A 25,847-nucleotide genomic window follows, 5' to 3' on the forward strand; every position below is an offset into this window, starting at 1 on the left:
ATATGCTTCAATTCACAAAACGCTGTATTTCTCTGTCTGTGTTTCTTACAAGTAGAGAATTCCTATATTAGAAAAAAATTGAATCACAGACACAGAAAAAACACATACACACAAAGATGATTGAATGCCAACGTTTCATGGAGGTATAACATATTTGTAATTTATGACTCTTTCTCCCAACACTCATTTATTATTGAGATACTATAGAATGCCCCTAAGTTTTGGTTAATTCCCTTTTTAGCTATTTTAAGCAATCAGTAAACACAAGAACTATATTAAAACCCAGTACCCAATATTGAGTCCTTCAGTTTCTACCTGTTTCATTTGATGGATTATTCACTGAAAAACTCGTTCTCTGGAACATTGTTATTTCTCACCAATTTTGTTGTCCTTAAGGATTAAGCTTTTTTGAGAAGTAGAACAGTTGTATCTTTTTTTTTCTCTAGTCCTATAGTAATTTTCATTGTGCACTATGATAATCTTCAGGAGAATTTGAACAGAGAACTATAATTCTGTTTCCTTTTACATTAGTGTATCACCTTGTACTGTGTTGCCTCTGATTTGAAAGTTTACCTGATCCTTAAATTTGACATGTCTGGTAATTATAGTCATTAGGAATCTCTAAAAATAAATAATGAAAAACTCCAATTCAGGGCAAGAAAAGACCCAAGCAAAATTCTTTGCCTTTAGTCTATATTCAAATACTATTGGCCACAGATAAGATCATTTTGTTGCAAAAGGATTTGAGGCAGATTTAGTGTCCTGTGTATTTGCCTTCCCCTGTAATTACAGTAAAACAGAATTTCAGATACCTAGCTTCCTCCCAAGAGACCTGGTTCCAGACTTGCATTTCACAAATGGGAAAAAAGAGGCATCCAATAGGAAAGTGGTTCTCCCAAGGCCAAATGAGTAGAACCTAAAAGCTTCACATTTACTAAGTGCTTAAGACCAAGCATTTACTGCTTGTAATTTTTTATGCCGCATTGCCTTGGGTATGCTGATAATTTCAGATTTTTTTATGGCTTTGGATAATATTAACATCCAGTTTGTCTTCACAAATTACTTTCAGTAATTGAACATTTTATCTTTTCTTCGCAGTGTGTGAGTTAAACGTTAGACAAATCAGTTATTGATGAAAATTGTAAGAATCAAAACAATCATATGATCATGTTTTGAAAGAAGATTATGATAAAACACTGTTGGGTTGGCTCATTGTAGACATGAAAAACAAGCACAACCTCACTAATGAAAAAGTACCAAGTGAATTTTTTGATGTGCAAACCAAGCAAACAATTGTTATGATGTGCTTATGTTTGGCAAAATCACCTTATTAATATTAAGCCCAGTGTTAGGTTGGTGGTAGAAAAAGTGGATCAGTTATTAAATATGGTATGCCAATTCTAGCCTGACTGAAATAATTCCAGAGTAGCAATTTAACTTTTATTAAGCTGAGGTGGGGGTTCTTTTCCTCTTTTACATCTCTGGGGAGTACCAAGACATGGCAGTCTAATGAGACACTCATTATCAGTCTGTTTTCTCCAAACTTACATATTCACAGGGCTCCTGCTATTAAGAAAACATGCAGTCTGAATAGAATCACTGGGCCTATTATATCTTGGGCACTAGTTCAAAACACCTTCATGTACATTTCCTCATTTGTTTTAAAAAAGAACTCTTTTGAAGTAAAAGGTATTTTTTAGAGTATTACCCAAAGCCACAAAACTAATGAGTATTACAGCTAGAATTTGAGTTAAGATCCTCTACAGGGCCTTTACCTGTAAGAAGGACACATAGTGATTTGATTAGATCTCAGCTAATGAGGCCCTGCAAGAGAATGCTAGAGAAGTTAGTGTAGGTCTTACTGCAAAATATCACGTTCATTTTGGTAAACCAGTTGCATCTTATTTGGGCATGGCATACTCTTTCAATATCTGATGATTCTGTCTACATTACTCGGTTGCAAGGGGCGTAGAGGGATATCCTGACACTAGTAGAAGCTTTTTGACTAGTCTGGTACATAGCCAGTTGTCACACACTCCATTATTAGGTTAGATTCAATAAACTCTACTACCAAGGCACAGAGTGAGAAGGATATCAAATTCAGCCAACTGCACTTACACATTTGAGTAAATAAGTTATAAAAACAAAAAGTATAAGCAAGAAAAGTATAAATAATCTGGAAAACAGTCCTTTAATGGGATGATTAAGATTTTTAAAGGATTACTTTGGTAGGTTAATTAATATTCTTGTATAACATTTGGAGTCAGAATATGAAAATTTTCATAATGTTAATCTTGAATGCTGGTCTCCCAAGCTACTACCTCCTTATTATTTTTGATTACTGTTTTGTCACTTGGTGAACTTAGAGCTTGAAATACCCTACATGATCCAAGGCTGACATTCTGGGATGATAACTAGCAAAGTGAGTGGTGGTAGAAAGGCTTGAACTAGAGCGGAGACCCCAAGAAGCACCACAGGCATGGAGGATGCACAGGGAAAAACTGAAACACCGTCAGTTACGAACACCAACGTTATATATACCTGTGTCCAAAATGCACAAGAGAGGGTGGAAATTGAGTTTGCAAAGATTTCTATGTTGCTTAGACATTGGGTTTGGGACAAAGTTGCCAAGAAGAGTTGCACCTTTAAATAATTTTAAAATTAAGAGAAATCAATACCTCATTTCCTGTTAGCCATATAAGGCATCTAAAAATATGAAACATGGGCATGGGGTGCCTGGGTGGCTCAGTCGGTTAAGTGTTTGACTTCAGCTCAGGTCATGATCTCATGGCTTGTGAGTCAGAGTCCCACTTCGGGCTATGTGCTGACAGTTCAGAGCCTGGAGCTTGCTTCGGATTCGTCTCCTTCTCTCTCTCTGCCCCTCCCCTGCTCACACTCTCTCTCTGTCTCTCTCTCTGTCTCTCTGTCTCTCTTGAAAGTAAGTAAACATTAAAAAAATTAAAAACATAAAATAAAATAAAAATATATAACATGAGCATTCAGAGAACCTAAGTTTCTTATTCATGAAATAAATGATTCTATCTATGATGTCACATGGGTCTGTCACATCTTCATTGGGGTGTTATCCTATTTGGATACAGTACATGCTACTTCTTCAGCCATGATCCAGAAAGAACTACTCTTTAGTTTTCTTATACATATTTTTTTCACTTCATTGATGTCATTAAAAATAATAACGCTAGTCTGCACTTCCACCTGGCTTCTTTTCTTTACCCTAACCTGGAATCCTTTAGTGGATGGTTCACTAAATCTTAAGAGTCAACCTGCTTTTGCTCATCTCCTACTTTATTTTCTGTCTTTGTGTGTGTGTATGTGTGTGTGTAGAGCGGCAGTCTTTAAACACACATACGCAGAAATGAGAGGAAGAGCTTGAGGGTACCAGGACGATATTCCTGTTTCTTTAAAGGTAGTATACTTGGATTCCTGGGTCATACAGATTATGAATATACAGACTTGACAGAAGAATTAGGAGTTTCTCATCCTTTTTTTTTCAGGCCTGTGAATTGTCTTAATTCTAAGACCATTGCCTTTCTGGCTAATGGAAGTTTCTTCAAGAACTGCCGGGAGGCTCACTGTCAGTTCCAGTTTTGGGTGGTTCAATTTTTAATGGTATCCTGTCCCTTCATTACATTTTGGAAGTGAGAAGTTAGGATCAGCTACTTTTAAGATAACTAGCTAGATGGCTTTTTAAATTGGACTGTGATTACTACCCCCCCTTTTTTTATGACAAACAGTATTGTGGCACTCTATTAGTTTTTTTTTAATCAAATTTTATACGTAAGATTACAGGCTTATTCATTAATCTAACACAGAGTATCTCTAAGATGTCAGAGCCAGGCTGAGAACTCAAAAATCTTTGCATTAGTTTAAGGTAATGATTTGGACTCTTCCTTGGAAGCATTCCCTATTGGAACTCTGCCTACTGGCAGAGTATTTATACTGCATTTATAACTTCAAGACATATTTCACTGCAGTATGTAAAATTTTAAATTAAGAATATAAATTATGTGAGCTTAAAACCTAACATTTTTATTGTGACTTTGATATATGGCTACTGAAAATCTGAGACTTAATTCTGCACAATTTGTTACTTTATCTATGATGACTGTGTATTAAGAATCATAGTAAAATATAACTTGGACAAAATTAATAAATAAGTTGTGGTAAAATTTTAAAGGAGTCACATCACACATTCTGCTAATTTTTAGGATAACTTACTTGCAAACAAGAAGCTTTGGAAAGAAAGTGGGCTATTCTTTTTTATCCTCCAGATTACCCTAAACTGAGTTTAGCATAATACTAGAAAACAAAGAATTTTTGATGTATTTTAAAAATTGGTTCTTTATTAAATTAGGACAATGTTAAAATTGTCAATGATAGAAATTCATTTAATGGCTTTGGGGATGACTCATTCTTTTCAGAAAATAATTCAAGAGTTTGGTTGTTCCATGAAAGGCAGTTTTTAATACACTTTCAAAATGGATTGGCCAAATCAGGGTTTAAAAAAATGATATGCGGCTCTTTGCTCTGTCATTCTGCAAATGATGGGATTTTCATTGCTTTCCTGTAAAATTTGATATGAAATCATTAACCATACCTAATATTGTATCAGCAAGGTAGCAACTGTGTAAGTACTAAATAAAAATTTAATTTTTTAAATATTTCCAGATATAGATGAGTGCAGTGGATCAGCTGCCTGTGGTGATCATGCGGTATGTGAAAACGTGGACGGTGGGTATAATTGCTCCTGCAAGGAAGGTTATCAGACATCCACAGGAAAATCTCAGTTCACGCCTAATGATGGCACTTACTGCCAAGGTAAATCATATGATGAAATTTTATGTATTATCGAAGAACTGTATAAAATATAATACTGCACAGTAGTGAAGTATACAAAGAACTGCATCTTCTAAGAAATATTCCAGTATTCCTGTATTGTCTATAAAATGAAATAAGAAAAGCTATTGCTTTATTTAATGGAAGAGGTACACCATACGTTTCACATAGTTAACATACTTTGTTCTGTAGGGTGACTACAATCTTCCATTTTGCCATAAAATATTGTGTATTTTATTGAGTAAAAATAAAGAATAGATAGAAATAAATAAGGAAAAATAAATGAATGCAATGAAAATAAACACTGTATTTTATTATGAGTAAGATTCTTTAAATAATGAAAAGTAAATAAATGTTAATGAAAAAAACAAAAAATGAAAACAAAACTCAAGTGTTAAGAATGTGTTTTTAATATTTAAATAAGGGAGCAAAGTTATTAGAATTAATATAGTCATCTTAGGAAAAAAGTATTTTTAAACATTTACTATATACTCTTTTTTCTTCTACAGAAAATGTGAGTGCAGACTGCCATCTAGATAATGCCTGTATTGCTGCAAATATTGATAAGAGGTTAACAAAAGTAAGTAAACTAGTTGTATTAAGAATTTATTATATTTTGACATTTTGGTTCCAGTTAAAATCCTTCCTGCATCACATGTAAAAAAGACTAACAATCAGGGGCACCTGGGTGGCTCAGTCAGTTAGGCATCCAACTCTTGATTTCAGCTCAGGTCATGATCTCACAGTTCGTGAGATCAAATCCCGTATCAGGATCCATGCGGACAGTGTGGAGCCTGCTTGGGGCTCTCTCTGTCCGTCTCTCTCTTTCCCTTCCCTGCACTAGCACTCTCTATCAAATAAATAAACATTAAAAAAAAGTAACAACCAGTTGATCTTCTTGTATTTACGTATAGAGATTTAAATAATTTGTTTGAGTCATAGAAAGGAGCAATTCGAAAATCCCCAAAGCATTGAAGACTTTTAGATATTTAACATATATTACTTTTTCACTATTAGTATACTGGAAAAAAATTTTTAACATACAAAAAAAGTTGATGAATAAAATAGTAAAAACATACTTTGACCCCAGGCCCATTCCCACATTCTAAGAAGACATAATGAATGCAACTAAGTTTTGTACTTCAAAGGAAATATTTCAAAGAGTAAATAAAGTAGGACATTCACAAAATTATTGTCATGTGATTGAAAGTGTGACTCTCAACATGATTAACAATCAACTAAAAGCAAATTTCCAATATATCACACTGTAAAGAATTTTCTCAGGTTGATTAAAATCTAATTCAAATTAAGTTATAATTTTTCAGAACTTTTAAAAGCTAATGTTTAAAGGTTATTAATTCAAGCATGCAGTTTCTTTTCTAAAGCAATTTCTGTGCTTTTTATTTGGTCACCCTTTGTAAATAGTTTCAAATTTTAGTGCTGCATGTTATGGTTTAGGTGTAGTCTGATAACTTACTAATACATAGCACAAGAAAAATAAACTTAGGATAAATTTGACATTCTTGAAAAGCTCCAGTACTACTCTAATTTGGTTTCTTTTCTCTGGACTCATTTTTGTACAGATTAGACACATAAAAGAACCTGTGGCTCTGCTACAAGAAGTCTATAGAAATTCCGTGAAAGATCTTTCACCAATGGATATAATTACATATATAGAAATATTAGCTGAATCATCCCCATTACTGGGTGACATGAATAGCACTAATTCAACCAAGGACACTCCTTCTAATTCAACTCTTACTGTAAGTATATTGAGCTTTAACTCAATATAACTGAGCTTTAAACTTTCCCTTACATCTGTGATTCATGTAAGATTCCAACATTTTTTTAAAAGACACACTATTTTTTTTCTAACAGGAATTTGTAAAAACTGTGAATAATTTTGTTCAAAAGGACACATTTATCGTTTGGGACAAGTTACCTACGAATCGTAGAAGAACTCATCTTACAAAACTGATGCATGCTACTGAACAGGCTACTTTAAGGATAGCTCAGAACTTCCAAAAGACCACTCAGTTCGATACTAATTCAAGTGATATAGGTAAGAAGCCAAGGTCAATTTCAAAACAATAGTGTTTCCCAAACAAGCCATTCTAAAAAGGGAATGTATTTAAAATACTGCTAATTGGGGGTGCCTGGGTGGCTCAGTCGGTTAAGCGGCCGACTTTGGCTCAGGTCATGATCTCGCGGTCCGTGAGTTCGAGCCCCACGTCGGGGCTCTGGGCTGACAGCTCAGAGCCTGGAGCCTGTTTCAGATTCTGTGTCTCCCTCTCTCTCTGACCCTCCCCCATTCATGCTCTGTCTCACTCTGTCTCAAAAATAAATAAACCTTAAAAGAAATTATAAAAAAATAAAAATAAAAAAAATAGAATACTGCTAATTGAATTGGCAGCTGTTTGATCAATGCAGAAGCTAATGGCAATGCACATTGCAAGAGTAATATGAATGAAGTATGAATCAAAAGGATGGGTACCTAACCATTGCCTCCTTTGTACCTTCTGCACCTTATCCTATTCCTGAGCTATTTAGCATTTAAATGCTCAGAGTACAATACTCCCTTGTCATTTTGAGTTAGTCATCTCAGGACTTCTTAGGGTCTACCTTGACCAAAGACAGTTCTAGACAGATTTTTCTGATATGAAACAATCAACATAGCAAACTAGAACGTTTCCTCCTTCATGCAATCTCGTACTTAGAACATTCAGAATCTTGAATCAAAGTGAAGATGCCTATAAAGTTGTTCTGAGGAAACAAAGTATATTTTCTGATAATCATTGCATTCATCTATATTGTATTGTCTGGGAGACATCTTGCTGTGCAACAGCAGGTAAGCAAAAATCACTCTGTTATATCAGAGTGTTATATATACTTACCACTTACTCCAAATTAAAGTAGCAAGCTTTATGACTAATATATAGGAGCCTTGCATTTCTGTGATGTTCTTGCATAAAAAAGGTGAACTACCCCAGGTAAAGAAATTATCACTCGAGAATTTAACTCAATCACTCTCCGTATAGTAAATTATAGACACCATCCTCTATACCATTGTGGTTGCTTATCTTTGATTTAGTAATTATAGTTTATAGCTCCCTGGTGTACATACATATTTTGTCTTTCATTTAACTCAATAAAGATTAAATTAAACCATGAGTGCTATGGTGAAATTAGAAAGTTAAAACTTGAGTTAGATTTTTAGATATAAACTATAAGGTCCAGGCATGTTCAGAATGTGTTCATTCTACCTACCATAAAAAAGTTGAAATACAATAATGATGGATAACAATGTTCCTAACTAAATGAATACACTGATTAAACTAATTTCAGAGAATTTATGATTTTCATGATTTTGTTTCAGCTCTCAAAGCTTTCTGTTTTGATTCAAATCACATGAAATATATTCATCCCCATATGAATGTGGATGGAGATTATATAAAGATATTTCCAAAGAGAAAAGCTGCATATGATTCATATGGTAAGACTTTGATAGTCTCATATTCAATGTCAGTGATTTGCAATAAATACTTATCATGCCTTTGATTATATCATATATACCCATGTGATTTCTTATAGCAAATATTTGATGTTTCTATACAGAATTTCTGTATTTGTACTTGAGATTTTCATTCTGATATAAATACGTGGTGAGAATTTTAGCTGCCAGTATCTGTATCCATCTTGTGTTATGCCCAATCTCTGAAACTGTCTGATATTGTTGAAATTCTAATGAAATATATAAAGGAACTGTCATTTCATTCCTTGTTTCTCATCAGTCATAGGTGCTATAATTTGCATAGAATTCTTTTAATATTTCTTCTTCAGCAATCCTTCATATTCCTCATTGGGAGACTGAATTTGTGAGTGTGTGAGGAAGACAAATAATGTTCAGAAAGACAGAAAGTTATTGTTTAGGCTTGGATTTCTTTCCCACTTGTCATTTCTTGGTCTTTGTACAGTAAACTTTTCAACTGGCAGGCTTTCTTAGGAAATGGAATCAGAAAATGCCAGTACCAGCAGGTGACTTGATGATTATCTAACTTAATTTCCTCATTTTATGGTTACTAGAGCAAAGGCACAATGAAGTTAATGGATTTGTCTCCATGCACATCAACAAACAATACAGAACCAGTACTAGTAGGGAGGAAGTTAACAAAGAAATCAACCCTGACCAGCTTGTCTTTGTCACCTAACCAAAGGCAAGCAAGCAGCTATTTTAACCATTTATCTGCTCTCTTAATGCAACGCCCTTAGGAAAAAAAAAAATCTCTGCCAATAGAAGAATTGTTTTTGTTTTCATATAGGTCAAAATATAGTACCTAGAAAAGACATGAATTATAATAGCTTCTCAAAGAATATGTGGGTGGTCATAAATATAAATGAAAAGCATATTTAATAACACACATATGGTTTTTTATAGATGTCATTTCATAAATGGATGTGTCTTTTTTTTTAACATCCTGCACATTCATTCTCAGAAGAATATCTTTTAAAAAAATTTGTATGACACTAATATGGGATTTTTTCCTAATCTGTTGATATTATCCTCTTTTTTTTTCTTGTCATTTTTATACAATAGTAAGACACGGAAGGCCACAAAACAAAGAAAAAATAACTAGGCCATGCTACCATTGAACTCAAGGCTCTTACCCTATTACATCATATTCTAATTCACCAAGCACACATATAATTTTTAGGAGCAAATCCAAAGACTGTGTTAAACTGTTGAAATTTCAAAAACAATTTGAGTAATGTTTAAAAGTTAAGAATAAAGCCATTGACAATACTTATTATAGTGACAGATGATGAAATTGTCATGGAATTAATATCTCGAAGAGATCCTGTCTGAATGTATGATAGCTTTGTTATATTTGAAGATCACACATGCAAACTCTGACACTTGAAAGAGACCATAATATCAGCTCTCAACAAAACACGAGGAGAAAATTTGATCTCCTTAAGGGCTGTATCTTAAAAATAAGGGCAAGTCTAACAAACTGATAAAACCTGCTTTATGATGTCTGCATGTGATGATTCATTTACCGATAAAAACCCATTAGTAAAACACAGGCTTCAAGTTAAAATCTGCATAGTGTCATTCATAGGAAAATAAGGAAGGTTTATGGAGAAACAGGTAGATTTTTAGTCTTTTTTATAGGCTGAATTTTAGTTCCTGTCATTAGTAAATAAACTCCTCATTTACTGAATGAAGGTACATACCTGATAAAGGACTTAAAAGCTAGATCAGGCCGAGATTTAGTGTGAAACCTCTAAGAATTAGAAGAGGTTCAGATGAGGAGAATGGACAGATACTGAAACAGTACTCAGAACAGAGGTAACAAGGGATTTGGAAGCATTCTATGCAGCAAGAATCACATTTTACCCAAAGTCAAAAATTAATGTTAAATATTTTCCTTGAGAAAGGAAAGGAGTGATTAACAGACTTTAAAAACCCATCTTACCTTTTCGGGGCTTCATTTGGTTTTGGACCACCTCCTACTGCAACTTCTGAGAAGTCACTGCAACATGAAAGGGTCATCCACCAGACAGGGTCAAGTTGACCTCAGAGGTTTTCAGATCCTGCTTCAGGCCCTGGTCGGTCTACAGCAAAGGCTGGACTAGTTGCCATCACTCGGAGTCCTCATGATGTCACTAGCCCAACCATGTGAGACTACTTCATTTCTTTCTTTCATATAAGTTTTCTTAAGCTGACAGTTCAAGAAAATACTCTTACCTAATACACGTAGATTTCAGCAACCTCTTAGCAATGTTTCTTCTCTTGTGATACCTTTTTAGATAAGATAGAAAACATGAATCATGATATACTTTGGCAATGTCTAGCTCACATACCCATAGCAATGTCCAAAAATGTTATTCATTAATGTGATATTGTGATGTGGAAGGACTCAGGTTTGTATCATGGTTCTTTGTTTTTTGTTTTTTGTTTTTTGTTTTTTGTTTTTAATTAACCTCGTTTCAAACTCTATTCCCAGGCGTCTTCAGCTTCATTAGCTGCAAAGAGTGAATTGTCTATAAACAAACACTGAAAATAGTTGTGGTATCCAAGGGGCTCAGGCTTAAATATATTAGAGATCTAGATTTTATCAGATCCGTGAACAAAATTTTAAAAAGCAGTCATAATATAAAATAGCTCCCAGGGCACCTGGGTGGCTCAGTCGGTTAAGCGTCTGACTTGATTTTGGCTCAGGTCATAATCTCGAGGTTTGTGAGTCCGAGCCCCACATTAGGCTGTGTCAGCACAGAGCCTGCTTGGGATTCTGTCTCCCTCTCTCTCTGCCCCTTCCCAACTTGCTCTCTCCCAAAATAAATAAAAATAAACTTAAAGAAAAAAGATTGAAAAGGCAGCTCCTAATAACTTCTTCAAGTTTTATCTTCTTCAGAAGTTGACTCAGTTCAGTTTGCTTCATTCTTGGAAGCTTCATGAAAGTTCTCCACAAGATCTGGAAATTTATTCTCCTCCTCATCCTCTCCAGTAGCAAATGGTACTTCTCCAGCCACAGACTGTGTGGGCAGAGCTTCAGCCAGTCTTCTTAAACTAGTCAGACTGTCTGCACCAAGTTGGTTTAACACACTGGGTTGGATTTCTGTCAGCTGCTTCGTCTCACTGTGGCCTGTGATGGTGAAAGTGTTTGCTGCCAGGGATGCCTGAACTTTAGGCTTGTTAAAGTGGATCTCTGTTCCTTGGTTTGTGAACATTTTCACTTCTTCGGTACCAGAGGCATTGTTTACCCCTACTTCTTTAAGGAGAACTGAAGTGTTTTATCATCTGCTGTTGCCCTTCTGTGAACCACCTTCTTTAAGCAAGCAGTTCCTCTCCCAGTGCACAGTTGGACAGTTTGGCGAGTGTCTCCTGGTTCATGATACTTTCTTTCATCTTGTTGGAGTGGAAATGGCACAGCATGGAGGTCTAGGGTTGACACTCGGGGGTCTCGGGAAGACCACCTGAGATTAGGTGCACGTACATGGGGATCCAAGATGGCAGCTAGAGGGCACAGTTCTGTGGGTTTTTTGGCGATGTAACCAACATTTGTATTTATGGTTTTGATTGATTGATGCCTGTCACATTATTTGCTGGTGTCACAAATTTGAGGGAACAAATACAGAGTTCTTTGTAAATTGTCCCAGTAATCTAAAGCCAAAACATAATGTCCCTAGTTAATAAATATAACAATAATCATATTACTATAGTGTGTTAAATTTTACAGAAGCCTCATGTGTCATTTGATTTGTCTCCACCTTAGCCTAGTAAGTAGCTAGGGTGAGTATTACTATCATCATTTTATAAGTGAGGAAGCTGAAGTTCAAAGCAGTTCATCCATAGCCACACAAGTAGGAGCCATGACTGAAACCAGAACTTTTGATTCCAAGAGTAAATTCAGAATGCAAAGTTCTAAATTTAGTATCCATAATTCTGTGCAACAAATAGAGGAGGTGTATGATCTAAGTGGCAAGAGGAATTTTGAAAAGATAATAGATCTAGATTTTGAGTTGTTCACACACTTAATATCAGTAATAATAAGCTGTTTCAAAAACCAAGACAATGTGAGATCCATTAATATAGGTGTACTGTCTAAGCTAAGGGGAAGATAGTCACATGGTAATCTGTACTGATAAGGTTACATTTTTAGTACTGGGTTATATGCGGGTCTCCTATGCATTTGGAGAGTGTCAAGGGGCACAGATAAATGGCTGCCTGGCAAGGCAATAAATTTCCTGCCTTGAGACTGCATAACCGTATGTCATCAATATTAAATAGGAAACATTTCAGAGGGCATGAGGTGGAACTCAGTGGCATGTGACAACTTGTTTAATTCTAAAGTTCCTGAATACTCTTAAATCAGTGATAGCTTTTTTCCACTGTCTTTCTAATTCCTATATTTGCATAGCAAAGATAAAAAAATTTACCTTTTAAGTGAATGCATCTCACATCTTTGTTCTTAGGAGTTGGATATACATTTATCTAAGACTGTTTTTCTCCTAAATATAGCTTGTGCAAAGGGGATGTTATAGTCCATGATCAGTTTCAGAATCATAGAGGTCAGAGAATATGTCTTAATATGATGTGATTATATAGACATGGACTTATTATGACCAATGTATTGGTGTCTAGGTATTTGTACAACTGCCTTAGAGTAAACATTTTGACTGTTGAATTTTTATGTTTGAGAGCTTAAATATATATATATATATATGTATATATTTATAAGAATTTAACTAAATCCACTTATTTGATTGCTAGGCAATGTTGCAGTTACATTTTTATATTATAAGAGTATTGGTCCCTTGTTTTCATCATCTGACAAATTCTTATTGGAACCTCAAAGTTATGATAATTCTGAAGAGGAAGAAAGAGTTGTTTCTTCAGTGATTTCAGTCTCTATTAGCTCGAACCCACCCACACTGTATGAACTTGAAAAAATAACATTTACATTAAGTCACATAAAGGTAAGCTGTTTTTCTGGTGACTTCTGGTTATGATTGTGAAACATTCGAAGTGAACGTTTTTATTGTGTCACTTTAATTATATGTGAATTCTTCAGTTGAAAAATAGAAATAAAAGAGTAAAGTAATTTCAACTCATTTTTCTATAAAATAGGTTTTTACTTTCAGTGCTCTCTAAACTTTCTAATAAATATCAAGGAATTTTACACATGTGATTCTCTGAAATTAAGCTATATTTTATTTTTATTTTTAATTACATCATTCACTTTGGAAGTGTCTGTACCTTTTATGAATGAGTTATAAAAAATGTATCAAAGAGATAAATGTCATTTGTGCAATGACAGAGATGTTTGATTAATAATTGCCATTTGAAATAATATTTGCTGCAGGGATTTAGATGCTGATTACAATAAAACCACAGAGAAGTTTACAATATTTCATAAAGAAATTAGCTGAGACCACTTTGCTCTTTAATTGTTATTCTAAATCTTTTTGAAGCTCCAAAAAATTAAAATTATACCATAATAAACATTAGAAAGAAGTAAATAGTTTTTTTTATATACCTAAAAATGAATGAGGAAACTAAAGATTATAGATTACTCACTGCTTTTTTACAGTTGATGGTTTCTTGGACTTTCAATAGAATTTCAGTCCTAGTACCTGAATAAGGTACCTTTAATGCTCCATTTGAAGAGTCTTGAAGCTAGACAGTTGTATTGGCATATAATAAAAGAACATATATGCTTACATACAATACAAATGTGTCACTATAAGTAAAGACATCTAATGTAGAAAGAAACTAAATGTATAGAAAATACAAGAAAATAGTAGCTCAAACCTAAACATTGGTAGGCATTATGTTCAGTGCAAAAGAAGATGTGAAATGTTTTAAGAATGGAAACAAAACTTAGATATTTTCAGATGCTAAATGACCTTTAGACACTAGAAACAAAACATTGTTCTTTCACATTGTCTGATGGTTTTTCTGCAGTTTTTACTAGTAGAATGTTTTGGCAGCTGAAGAGATGCCAAGGACAACTCAGTTCACCAATCTCTGATACAATGACAAAATAAAACACAACACACATTTAAATAAAAATTCTTCACCAAAACCAATGGGAAAATTGATTGCCCTTAATCTTCCTCTGTGTTCAAATCTTTTATCCATTCAAATTAATGACCACTTTGAAATTTTATCACTTTCTTTGGACAACACATTCACTAATTCATGGTTTCCCTCTTTCTTAGAATAAAATTTGGATCCTATCTTCCCCCCCCCCCCAAAAAAAATAGAAGCTATCTCCTGTAAAACAGCTTCAGTTTCCTGATTCCCTGAGAATTTATTTGCAATTTCACCAATTAGTATACACTTCTCCATTACCTCAAAGGAATATTAAAAGTAGTTGTCATAATAGTATTATGTTATGCTTACTTAAGTATATGGTAAAGAAAACTCTATTTACTAAACAACCATCCTGTAGTCTATGTGATCAGACCCAATCTCTGATCTTATCTTCAACTGATCCTTATCTCATTCACTATACCCTAACTACCCTGTCATCTAGATGCTTCTGGAAGATTCCTATTCAGTCTTAACTCAGAGCTTTTTCATTTTCCATTCCAGCTGGAACCCTGTGTTCCCAAGTCTTCGGGGTTTACTCTCTCTAACTTCATTGAGGTATTTGCTTTAACATCATCTCCTAAGACCTCCTCAGACCAACCTCAACTACTTTTTTTTTTTCCTTTGTTTGGTTTATTTTTCTTGTTTAATCATTTCTCATCTCATGAGAATATAAAATCAACAACACAAATACTTTTACTGTTTTGTTCAATACTTTATTTTTAGTACTTGGGTCAGTGACTAATATCTAGTATGTACCCAATAAACTTTTATTAAATAAAGATTGCATGATAATTATGTGTCATGCACTATTCTAAATGATCTCTTTGGATAATAAGTAATTCTCACAACAACTTTTGTGACACAGGAATTGATAAAATGTAACACTGTTGCAGTAACTTCAATCCTTCCACATAACAATGGCATTCATTTATTAGCATTGATTTTATACTTTACTTTTAGGCAAGGTGTTAATTATATTGACATACAAAATGGTATATTAAATATGACAAATGTGATTCTAGATGTATAATTTTTTCTCTTTTTTCCATCAGTAAAATTTCTCTTTTTCAGACTACAGATAAGTATAGGAGTCAGTGTGCATTTTGGAACTACTCACCTGACACCATGAATGGCAGCTGGTCTTCAGTGGGTTGTGAGCTGACATACTCAAATGAGACCCATACCTCATGCCGCTGTAACCACCTGACACATTTTGCAATTTTGATGTCTTCTGGTCCTTCCATTGTAAGATAATTTTCCAATTCATATTTACAAACCTGCCTATTTCCTTCTTTTTTCTTGGTTATTTCAGGAAAGAGAATTGATTTTTTGTGTTTCTTTGAGTGTAAATATCATATTTAGTTAATTGATAAAGCCCCAACATTATCTTTTTTTAATCTTTGCTTTCTTACCTACCATAACCTAAAAAAGTCTAGGACTTATCCAGTCTATAATAGCTAGTAGACTGTATGTTAAATATCTCTCCATTGACTCTTATGTTGCTTTTGATGGGGTGTCAGGGAAAGGGGAAAATGGGTGATGGGCTTTGAGGAGGGCACTTGTTGGGATGAGCACTGGGTGTTGTATGTAAGCAATGAACCACGGAATCTACCCCCAAAAACCAAGAGCACACTTTACACACTGCATGTTAGCCAATTTGACAATAAATTATATAAATAAATAAATAAATAAATAAATAAATAAATAAATAAGAAAGACATGAAAAAAAACCATTTACATATTTAAATGTATCACGGTTTTTAAGGGCCTTTGCTTTTGTCTTGAAAGTTTATTTTTACCGAGTACAAATTAGGTAAAAATATTTGACATCTTTGACATATTTGACATCTATTTAATATTTAAATAGAATAAAACCAACTTTTCTCATTTCAAAGTCTTTCAGCTTTACTATTTTGATGTTCTATATATTCAGTATTTCTGATACCTTTGTTTAATGTGTTTTAGATGAATTGCTGCATAGAAATAAGACTTGTTATTACCATTGATAAATCTGTTTTAATTAACCATTTTCACATTACAATAATGAATTGCCTTTCTAATATCATGAAACTGATGACGATAACATTGTTAAACCATGTACTAATATACACTGTGCCCAGAAAAAAATCACTAATTACAGAACTTTTAAAGTGCTACATGATTTATATCATATTTCTCTGAATATTGAGCATTTTCAAAGGTACAAAATTTTTCTCATCTAAATGCACATTTGTATTTTTACATTTTATGAACATTTTGATTAATGTTACACCAAAAAGGAAGTTCATTATATGTTGTAGTTCCTTTGACAAGTTACTGAGTTATTCTCTTAACAGCTTTATTATTATTTTCCCTCAGGGTATTAAAGATTATAATATTCTTACAAGGATCACTCAACTAGGAATAATTATTTCACTGATTTGCCTTGCCATATGCATTTTTACCTTCTGGTTCTTCAGTGAAATTCAAAGCACCAGAACGACAATTCACAAAAATCTCTGCTGTAACCTATTCCTTGCTGAACTTGTTTTTCTGGTTGGGATCAATACAAATACTAATAAGGTATGTAGATCTCTCTCAATCTATTTTATTTTCTAATTTTTTTCCCTAAATATACATGTCATAAAATCATGAATTGTAATTAAGAGCTTAATGAGCAAACATAGTATATATTTTGTTCCTAAGTGTTTTCTAAGTTTGCTAATGTTAACATAACTAAAACCTGCCTGTGAATTTCATTAGGCACAGTGTCCCTTGTTAGGATGAACCATTGGGACAAGTGAAAACTTTGCTACAAACTGAAGAAATAACCTTTTGGTTTCTTTTTTGGTTTGTTTGTTTTGCTGTGTTTTTACCTGGGCATTAAACAAAGGCAGAAGGGACAGAGCGAGAATTGGAAATTAAAAGTTTATCTTAACATAAAAGCAGCTGGGTTCATAGGTTGAGCTATGACAAATAGGCTCCACCTAGTCATTACACTTTCCTAACAACCTCTTCCCCACCATTATTGATCTAGGGCCTTACCAGTTTCTATATTGTATTAGTCTGAGTCCTCCTAGGAGCAGGCATTAAAATGGGATTAAACATGCAGTAAATTAATTAGGCAGAATGGCTGAGAGATGATGGGAAGAGAGAGACTGGAGAGTCATCAGACCAAGACGCAAGTGAGTATTTGCATGAGAAGATGTGTAAAGGAAAGAAGGAAGGAAGGACAAGTAGGTGGAAGTGTTTGACACAGCAGTGCACTTTTCAGGAAAGTTCAGCACGGTTGTCAAGGAGTCCTTTGAGAAGACCTTGAGTCAAATCTGTGTCTCTGAATATGCCCCGATTCGAGACACCCCCCAAAAACAAACCACCAGAGTGGTTTCAAGAGTCCAGAATCAAAGCCAAGTGGCAAGGGTCGTTTATTGCAGGTTCGAACCCGGTCCTCCTTGCACTCGTTGCCGGTGACGCTACGAGGCCCCGAGCAAGGATCTTACAGCTTCTTTTATAGACAGGCACAACAAGTTAGGGATTTTTTTGAGCTTACAGAGCTGTTATTGGTTGACATTTAAATTTGAACGCTCAGCAGAACTTGATTGGTTCCCGCCTTTATTTCAAACCACAACCGGGCACGCCCTGGCTGGTTTCGGGAATGGGGGGGGGGGGGGGTGTCTTTTCTTTGCAGTTGTGAGTACACCTGGTAATTTTTCTCTTAGTCTCTCATCTCAAGAAGAGGAAGGTCTTAGTAGCAGCAGCCTATGGGAAACATGAACAGGGCAATGTCTTTCCTAGTGCAGCTTCTGGAGCTCTAGGTCAATTGCCCTCCCTGCAGGTGGAGATTGGAGAAGTGCATTCTCATGGCCACAAAACATTCAATTGTCTCCACATCGCCGTCCTTGTAGAAATCTTTCAAGTATTGACACTAACCCCTAGATATCAAGGTTTTCTTCAGAAGTAGATGCCACCAAACATCTATTTTAAATAGTATACACTAGACTATAAACTTCATAACTGTTTTTGTTGTTGTTGTTTTGCAGTGGTGCTCCCAACACCTGCCAATTTTATATACCACCCACTATCCTCCAATGCCTTATTTTTCTTCAGTTTCATCCCCCCATTATCCTTTCCCTAAAACTATTCCTTAGAGTATTTTCAATTCTGTTTCACTTATCAAGTTTTTCTCCTTACCAAGCCATAGTTTAATCTCAATTCCTCACTAAAGTAGCTCCCAAATTTTGATTACCAGTGACCTCTTTGTTCCCAACTTTATATAGTACCCCCTAATATATTTTGTATATAATCTCATTATGCTTGGATTATACTCCTTTTTATTAAGTGCAATAGGTATGTAAGTGTGAATTATATTCCTTTTCCAGCAATAGATACTGTTAGTTCTATTAATACAGAAGTGTGTAACTACTTCTTTTTATATTATTTCTTCTAAGCCTAACTCCAATTCTATTTGTGAAGTAAATACTAATAAGTAATATTTAACTGAAATCCATCTTGAACTTACCTGATAATCTTACAGCTTACAGTGCTTCCATAATGAATTCTTTTTGTAAAATATATTATCCATCGTCCATTTTGTAAATTAATGTTTGTCATGATAATCAAGATATTTATTATATTTCATTTAGCATGGTATTAGCAATAATTTTCATTCTTTGAGCATGAATAAAATTGAGGAGGGTAAAGGCATCTCCAAAACAGAAATCAACTTAAATCATAACACAGAGATCACGTTTTACCTGTGACGAATCCACAACCGATCCCATAATATAAATGTATAAAACTGTAACTCTCTCTGGACAAGAACAGTCACTTAGTTCTGTCACGGGATTGCTTCGCAACTGGTGCTTCACATTGAAGAAGCTCACCTGGAAGTGGCACATCTTAAAAAACTGGCACTTGATGAGGATATTTTAATATGAGCAAGCATTGTATCAAGTGGCATAATTTATGGAGAAAGTCAGGATGTTATGTTATGCTAATGTTAAAGCAAACCCTGCTTATGGTTCCTTTCTTTCTTTGGTTTCTAGCTCTTCTGTTCAATCATTGCTGGGCTGCTGCATTATTTCTTTTTAGCTGCCTTTGCATGGATGTGCATTGAAGGCATACACCTCTATCTCATTGTTGTGGGTGTCATCTACAACAAGGGATTTTTGCACAAGAATTTTTATATCTTTGGCTATCTCAGCCCAGCTGTGGTAGTTGGATTTTCAGCATCACTAGGATATAGATATTATGGCACCACTAAAGTGTAAGTTAAGATGATCTCGTAAGTATTTGAAATGCAATTCTGAATATGCTTGTGTATCATTGAAAATGTTGCTTTGTGAAGTACGTACAAACATATTTATAGATTTATTATTTACTTTTCAGATGTTGGCTTAGCACAGAAAACAACTTTATTTGGAGTTTTATAGGACCAGCATGTCTAATCATTCTTGTACGTATATTTAAAATTGGTTCAAATTCCAGTGATGATCAAAATTCTCAGCAATCAGGCATTACTCTGAGGGAAAACAATAATTTTGAGCACTTTACACTATATCATTTTTTAACATTTTACACATATTGCATCATTATTGAGAAAAAATACATGTATACACATTAAATTCAGAGGTACTAAAACTCATCTGCCTCTCCTGGAGGAGGATATATTTCTGCATAACATACAGGAAAAGCATTTTTCACTTATCAGTAATGTCTCAGCACACTTCAATACTGAGAGTTTGCCAACCAGCTGATAATCTGGCGTTTCAGATGTTTACGTTATTTAATCTTTTATCAATGATCAGTGATCTCTGAAGATTAGACTGTCATCTTTATAGTTTCATCATCTGTATGTACCCTGTCATCAAGAAAGTGATTTTAAACTAAATTGCGACGTCAGAGACAAGAACCCACTATTTTTCATGAACAGACAAGTCATATATTGATAGTCCCATTTCAGTGAGGAAGAGGGCCTTTTAATTCTTATTGGAAGTGGTTTTTCAAACCTACAAATTTGGCGGGTGTTATGTTTTCCTTTCTAAAGAAAGACATTTGTAGATATCTCGAGAGCATTTCTAAGTGCTGTTAAGTTTTCAGAGCCATTCTGAATATAATAGTCGGTCAATGAATCTGGGAGGGCTGACAAGGCTCTAGAATGGAGTGAATTGTCAGTGGAGAAGCTGTAACAGTATTTTGGACAACTCTGTCACCTGTGTTTTGACCATAAGCTAGCCATCCTTTTTGAACTGTTTTTTTCTCTCACTCTTTCCCCTTGTGTTTTTATGGTTGTAAGGAAGCTGCTAAAGGGTGAAAGACTTGAAATGTAAAGCAGAGAGTTTCATCAGGGTTTATTTTTTAATGGTGTTGGGGAAACAGAGTGCATTCAGAGGCGGTATTTCCTAATCATCACAGAAAATTATTTCTAATTTTCACAGTGAATCTAGTAATATAACAAGAAATCATTAGCTAGATTTCAGCTAAAATAATTTCATAGTTTATTGTAATTCCAAAATTTTCAACCCACATGAGAAGATAGACTGCATGTTGTTCCTTTCCTGTATTTTTGTGCATTGCCCTGATAGGAGCATTTTGTATAAACACACTCCCTGTATATTCTGATTTTACTGATTCCCTCTCTACAGAATGGGCCATCTCTGGTACTGTTTTGTACAAGTGAAAGTTTTTTGGATCAGTAATTCTTATAACTAAGATAAGAAGTAGTGAGCTAGAAATTATAGTGAAAACAAGAAAAATAGGAGTATTCTGCTCTTAAGTAAGAAATGGAAAGTGTTCCCTGAAATTGTTTTTTTTTTTTTACTTTTGCTTATGTAAGGGAAAAGATAACTTTGGATTATCTTATAGTAAAGTCCACAGACTTTAGATGGGCTTATCTAAAAATGAGTCCTACAAACTTTCCTAGATGCCTAAATGAATAACGTCACACTGTCCTAGGCTGGAATTAATGAAGCAATTTATCTTCCATAGTTTCAGTATGATAATCATTCCATTTAACCAGACGGTCAGGCTACTTAAGAAATAGATGAGGCACCTCAGTTTTATTCTAAAACTGAACAATGTTTATCTTCTTCAGTATCTTTAAAAACAGCAGAAATTCCTTAAATAATTATCAGATTGAAGTGAAGTCATTTATTGTTGTTATTCCCAGTTTTTCTGGCTAACACTGGCTTATTATTATCTTTGTTGTTGTTGTTGTTGTTGTTGTTATTGTTTGTTATAATTTTATATTCAGCTATATGTTGTCGTAATTGTTATTATTCTGCTCTATGACACACTGTTAAGTGAAACACATCCTGTCATCCCAGAATAGTATACATCTCTAGTTCAGAGATGAAGTAAAAGAAATATTGGGAACCAAACATCTGAAAAAAGAGCCCCTAACAGTTTGGGCCTGACACTTCCCATGGGTCTGTTAAAGAGACAGTAGGACCAGCTGTAGCCTAGTAAGAGGACTGGAGATGGGGGCCTCAGGAGTAGTGTCTTAGAACTGGGAGTCCTTGGCCTTTGCAGGAGTTCGATGTTCTTTTTGAAAAGCTTTTCTTTTTGCTGCCAATAAAAAAACGTTAAGTGCTCCCCTATATTTTGAAGACAAGTTGTGGATGAGTACTCCAAAAGGTTTGCAGAATGGAATCAGAAATATAGTAAGAATAGGGGCGCCTGGGTGGCTCAGTCAGTTAGGCATCCGACTTTGGCTCAGGTCATGATCTCACTGTCTGTGACTTCAAGCCCCACGTCTGCCTCTGTGCTGACAGCTCAGAGCCTGAAGCCTGTTTTGGATTCTGTGTCTCCCTCTTTCTCTCTCCTCCCCAGCTCATGCTCTGTCTCTCTCTTCTCAAAAATAATCATTAAAAAAATAATTAAAAGAAAAAGAAATATAGTAAGAATAAAATTATCATTCTGATTCCAGATTGAATGCCAGCATGACTGGATTTTCATGTCTCCTTGATATATAAGAGCAGAGTATAATGATCCAGTATTGGCATGCCTGGGTGGCTCAGTCAGTTAAGCGTCCAACTTTGGCCCAGGTCATTGAAACCACGTGCTTCGTGGGTTCAAGCCCCCCATCAGGCTCTGTGCTGACAGCTCAGAGCCTGGAGCCTGCTTCAGATTCTGTGTCTCCCTCTCTCTCTGCCCCACCCCTGCTTGCATTCTGTCTCTTTGTCTACCAAAAATAAGTAAATATTAAAAAAAAATGATCCAGTATCTATGAGAGCTTGATATATGTCCCCTGACTTTGGGCCAAATCTGAACATAGAGACTAGACCTGCTTTTTTCAGAGTTTCTTGCAAGCTGCATGTTTACCAGAGTATCCTTTGACATCAGGGATGGAAGGGATCATTATATAGCATGCCTAGGAATAAAATGATGAAAGAACATACACAACTTCAGCTCTCCTATAAACACAGGAAACTTAGAGAAGTGGACAAAAGTTGTAGGGTTGCCTAGAAGGTTGCCAGGTCAAAGTGAAGTTATGCACAACTCAGAGAATCGGTTGAAGAAAGGTGAGGTTAAATGGTGGCATGACTGCCCTTCTCTGAAGAATAGAAGGGGCCAAAATGGAAAAGAAATACTATAAACACTAAGAAAATCACATATACCTCTAAGTGGTGGCCATCACATAAGCCAAGGTTACCAGCAATAATAAAAACTAAACTAAACCAAAGTGATGTCATGAAGCAGAGGAATTGAGCTTTATCAGTGAAGGGACAGCATGAGAGAAGCAACTAGGCTGCCCCACACTCATCTGCCCCACACTCATCTACATTGATGTACTGAATGGAAAGTCATTATCCTATGTTTGGGTATATTCTGGTAGGTAAGGATGCCAAGCCATACAGTTAAGTTCTCCATGTTAATTAGGTGGTATGGGCATGAGGGGAGAAAAGGAAATAGAAGAATTATCCCCTGCTCACTACAGTACCAATGAGGATAAAGCAAGACAAAACAAATGACAAAAAACAATATATAATAAAATAGAAATGACGGATAAGATGTGGGAGAGATTAATATGGGCCAAGGTAATCATTCAACAGATCTTCATTGAGATGAATGAATTGTTTGTAGAAGGGGAAAGAAGCAAATTCTGCTTTACATACACCAGATTTTTAATGTGAATTTAAGTTTCTAACAAGAGGCCCCATAAATTTGCCAGATTTCCTTTGAAGGTAAACAAAGAACACAGACAAATGGTCATCACTGTGTATAAGACAATGCCAGAAATAACAAAATTATTATCATCTGGCTGTTACTAAGAATATTCGATTATTGTCATTTCACGGCTTCATCACTTCCTAGTCTGGATGCCATTAATTATTTATCAGATTTTCTTCCATAAACTTATCCATTTCTCCTCTACTTTCAGAATCAAACTATTGCTATCCCTTCCTAAGATTCTAGTATTAATAATGGGATTTTTTTAAATTTACAGTTTATTAAACAACTATCATTCATAGCTAATACTCAGTCTCCTTAAATCACTCACATTGTTACCATCTATCCCATGTTATAACTAACAAAAAATAGGATTTGATTCAAAATGTTAAGTGATTGGCTCAAGGCTCTAAGTCTACAAATAAATATTGATACGAAAACTTGAAACTAGAAACTACCTTTCCATTTTATCTTGCCTCTTTTGCAGTTGCCTTATCAACCTACATTTCTGCTGCCATTATCAATTTCATTTTAACCTTCCCATAATAAACTTCCCCCAACTCAGCTCAAACAATAGCAACTATTAAAAAAATAACATTGATGTTAAACCTCATTATATTCCTGATATTAACCTAATCATTCTCCATGTTTTAGCACATTTAATCTAATCCTCCAAACAACTCAAATATGACTGTATGTATGTATTTTATTTTGAAGTTGGAGAAATTGAGACATAAAGTGATTACACAACTTGCTTAACAGCTAGTAAGCACCTGAGCTGAAACTCACATTCATGAAGTTGAACCCATGGCCTGCCTTCTTAATTCCAGGGCTGATATTTCCCTTTGTCTATCGCCCAAATTCTAGAAGCTGGAATGTGAAGTTCTCAGTAATTTAGCTGAATCCCGCCTATTTCCAGCCTGTTTTCACACTGCATATTCCCACAAAACAACTCCTTCAAAAACTTCATCCTTGTTAGATATTCTTGGATATTTTCTTGTTCCTTTGCACTCCAGTAATCCTACCACCTTGCAGTTCTGCCTGAAATCTTATCATTAATTAACACAGGACGTGATGGAAACCTTTCCAGATTTGCAACCAATCTCTCTCTCCAACATACATACCATAGAATTTTTATTCAAACTCTCTATAGTACTTTTAATGCTCTGTTTTGTTGCACACAGTAATTTTCTTTATGCGTTATGCTACCCATCCCCTACATCCAAATGCCCAAACAGAGCTATGAGTTTCTTGATTTGCTGACCATATGTTGCTCAATAATCAGTGTCATTTTGTTGCACAACCTTAGGGGCCGCCTCTGGTCAGTAAATTACAATCACTGTTAACAGAGCAACACTCACATTGCGTTTTCTATAAACCCAAGACTATCAAACAGGCTCTTTTGGCCACCCAGAATATAGGAGTATTTAGTAAGTCCTTAATAATTATCTGTATATTTCAATTAATCCATTAATAAAGACCACAGTAATAAATGGGGCAGGAAGAAACACCATGAGATCCTTCTAAAGCTGCGTGACTGCTCCGTGTCCTGGATGCCCAACACCTAAAATGAAGGTATCAGTGCCCACCCTATACAATAAGGCTACGGTAAAGCAAAAAGAAATGTTTTAGGAAAGGCATCCATTCTTTAAACTTAAAATGCGAAAATGCACAATAATTTGGAGGATAATTTTTGGCTCTCTTATTTATACGTTTTGTATTAGAAAATAAAGACTAATTTTAAAGCCATGGTTTGCACAGTAATAAAAAAAAATGTATTCAAGGAAAGGTATGTTTGGCCAATACTGTGTATTTGTGTGTATATATATATAATACATATATATGTGTGTGTGTGTGTGTGTATATATATATATACATATATATACATATATAAGCATAAATCCTAATTTTTAAAATATTGGTGAAGATGTGGCAGCATTTAATTATGGCAAGATAAGATTTAACATACGTGCCTGTTACTTTTTGGAATGTGTTAAAAGTCTCTAGAACACTCTGCCAGACAAAGTTTAACTGAAATTGAAACAAAGTGTAAAATATCTTAAAAGCAATCAAAATTACATAGAATAAAAAGACAGGATAAAGACAAAATGTAAGCGCAAACTTCAAATGTAAATAGATAAATTAGTGTTGATTCTGTTATGCTTCGCCTTTTAAACGAGTTATATGATTAATTTCGTGACTTACTCTAAACAAATCTGGGAGGACTTGCACTCCGGAG

The 25,847-nt window shown here is 34.8% G+C and overlaps 1 protein-coding gene and 1 pseudogene across 3 annotated transcripts in view; one reads left to right on the forward strand and one right to left on the reverse strand.

The window, feature by feature from the left end:
* ADGRL4 (adhesion G protein-coupled receptor L4) overlaps positions 1-25,847 on the forward strand; it is a 110,316-nt gene that overhangs the window by 60,705 nt on the left and 23,764 nt on the right. For 2 of the 3 annotated variants that reach the window (XM_060625298.3, XM_060625296.3), the window contains exons 4-14: positions 4,690-4,839; positions 5,367-5,437; positions 6,441-6,620; positions 6,736-6,919; positions 8,234-8,350; positions 13,133-13,338; positions 14,960-15,013; positions 15,530-15,703; positions 16,817-17,020; positions 19,483-19,703; positions 19,826-19,892. In XM_060625298.3, the coding sequence (XP_060481281.1) occupies positions 4,690-4,839; positions 5,367-5,437; positions 6,441-6,620; positions 6,736-6,919; positions 8,234-8,350; positions 13,133-13,338; positions 14,960-15,013; positions 15,530-15,703; positions 16,817-17,020; positions 19,483-19,703; positions 19,826-19,892 (1,628 nt within the window). The remainder of the gene's footprint in view (positions 1-4,689; positions 4,840-5,366; positions 5,438-6,440; positions 6,621-6,735; positions 6,920-8,233; positions 8,351-13,132; positions 13,339-14,959; positions 15,014-15,529; positions 15,704-16,816; positions 17,021-19,482; positions 19,704-19,825; positions 19,893-25,847) is intronic. The other variant, XM_060625297.3, reaches the window with a different exon arrangement.
* LOC132672928 (transcription factor BTF3 pseudogene) lies at positions 11,287-11,975 on the reverse strand (annotated as a pseudogene).

Source organism: Panthera onca, chromosome C1 (genome assembly GCF_046562875.1).
Source record: "Panthera onca isolate mPanOnc1 chromosome C1, mPanOnc1 haplotype 2, whole genome shotgun sequence".
NCBI classification, from domain to species: Eukaryota; Metazoa; Chordata; class Mammalia; order Carnivora; family Felidae; genus Panthera; species Panthera onca.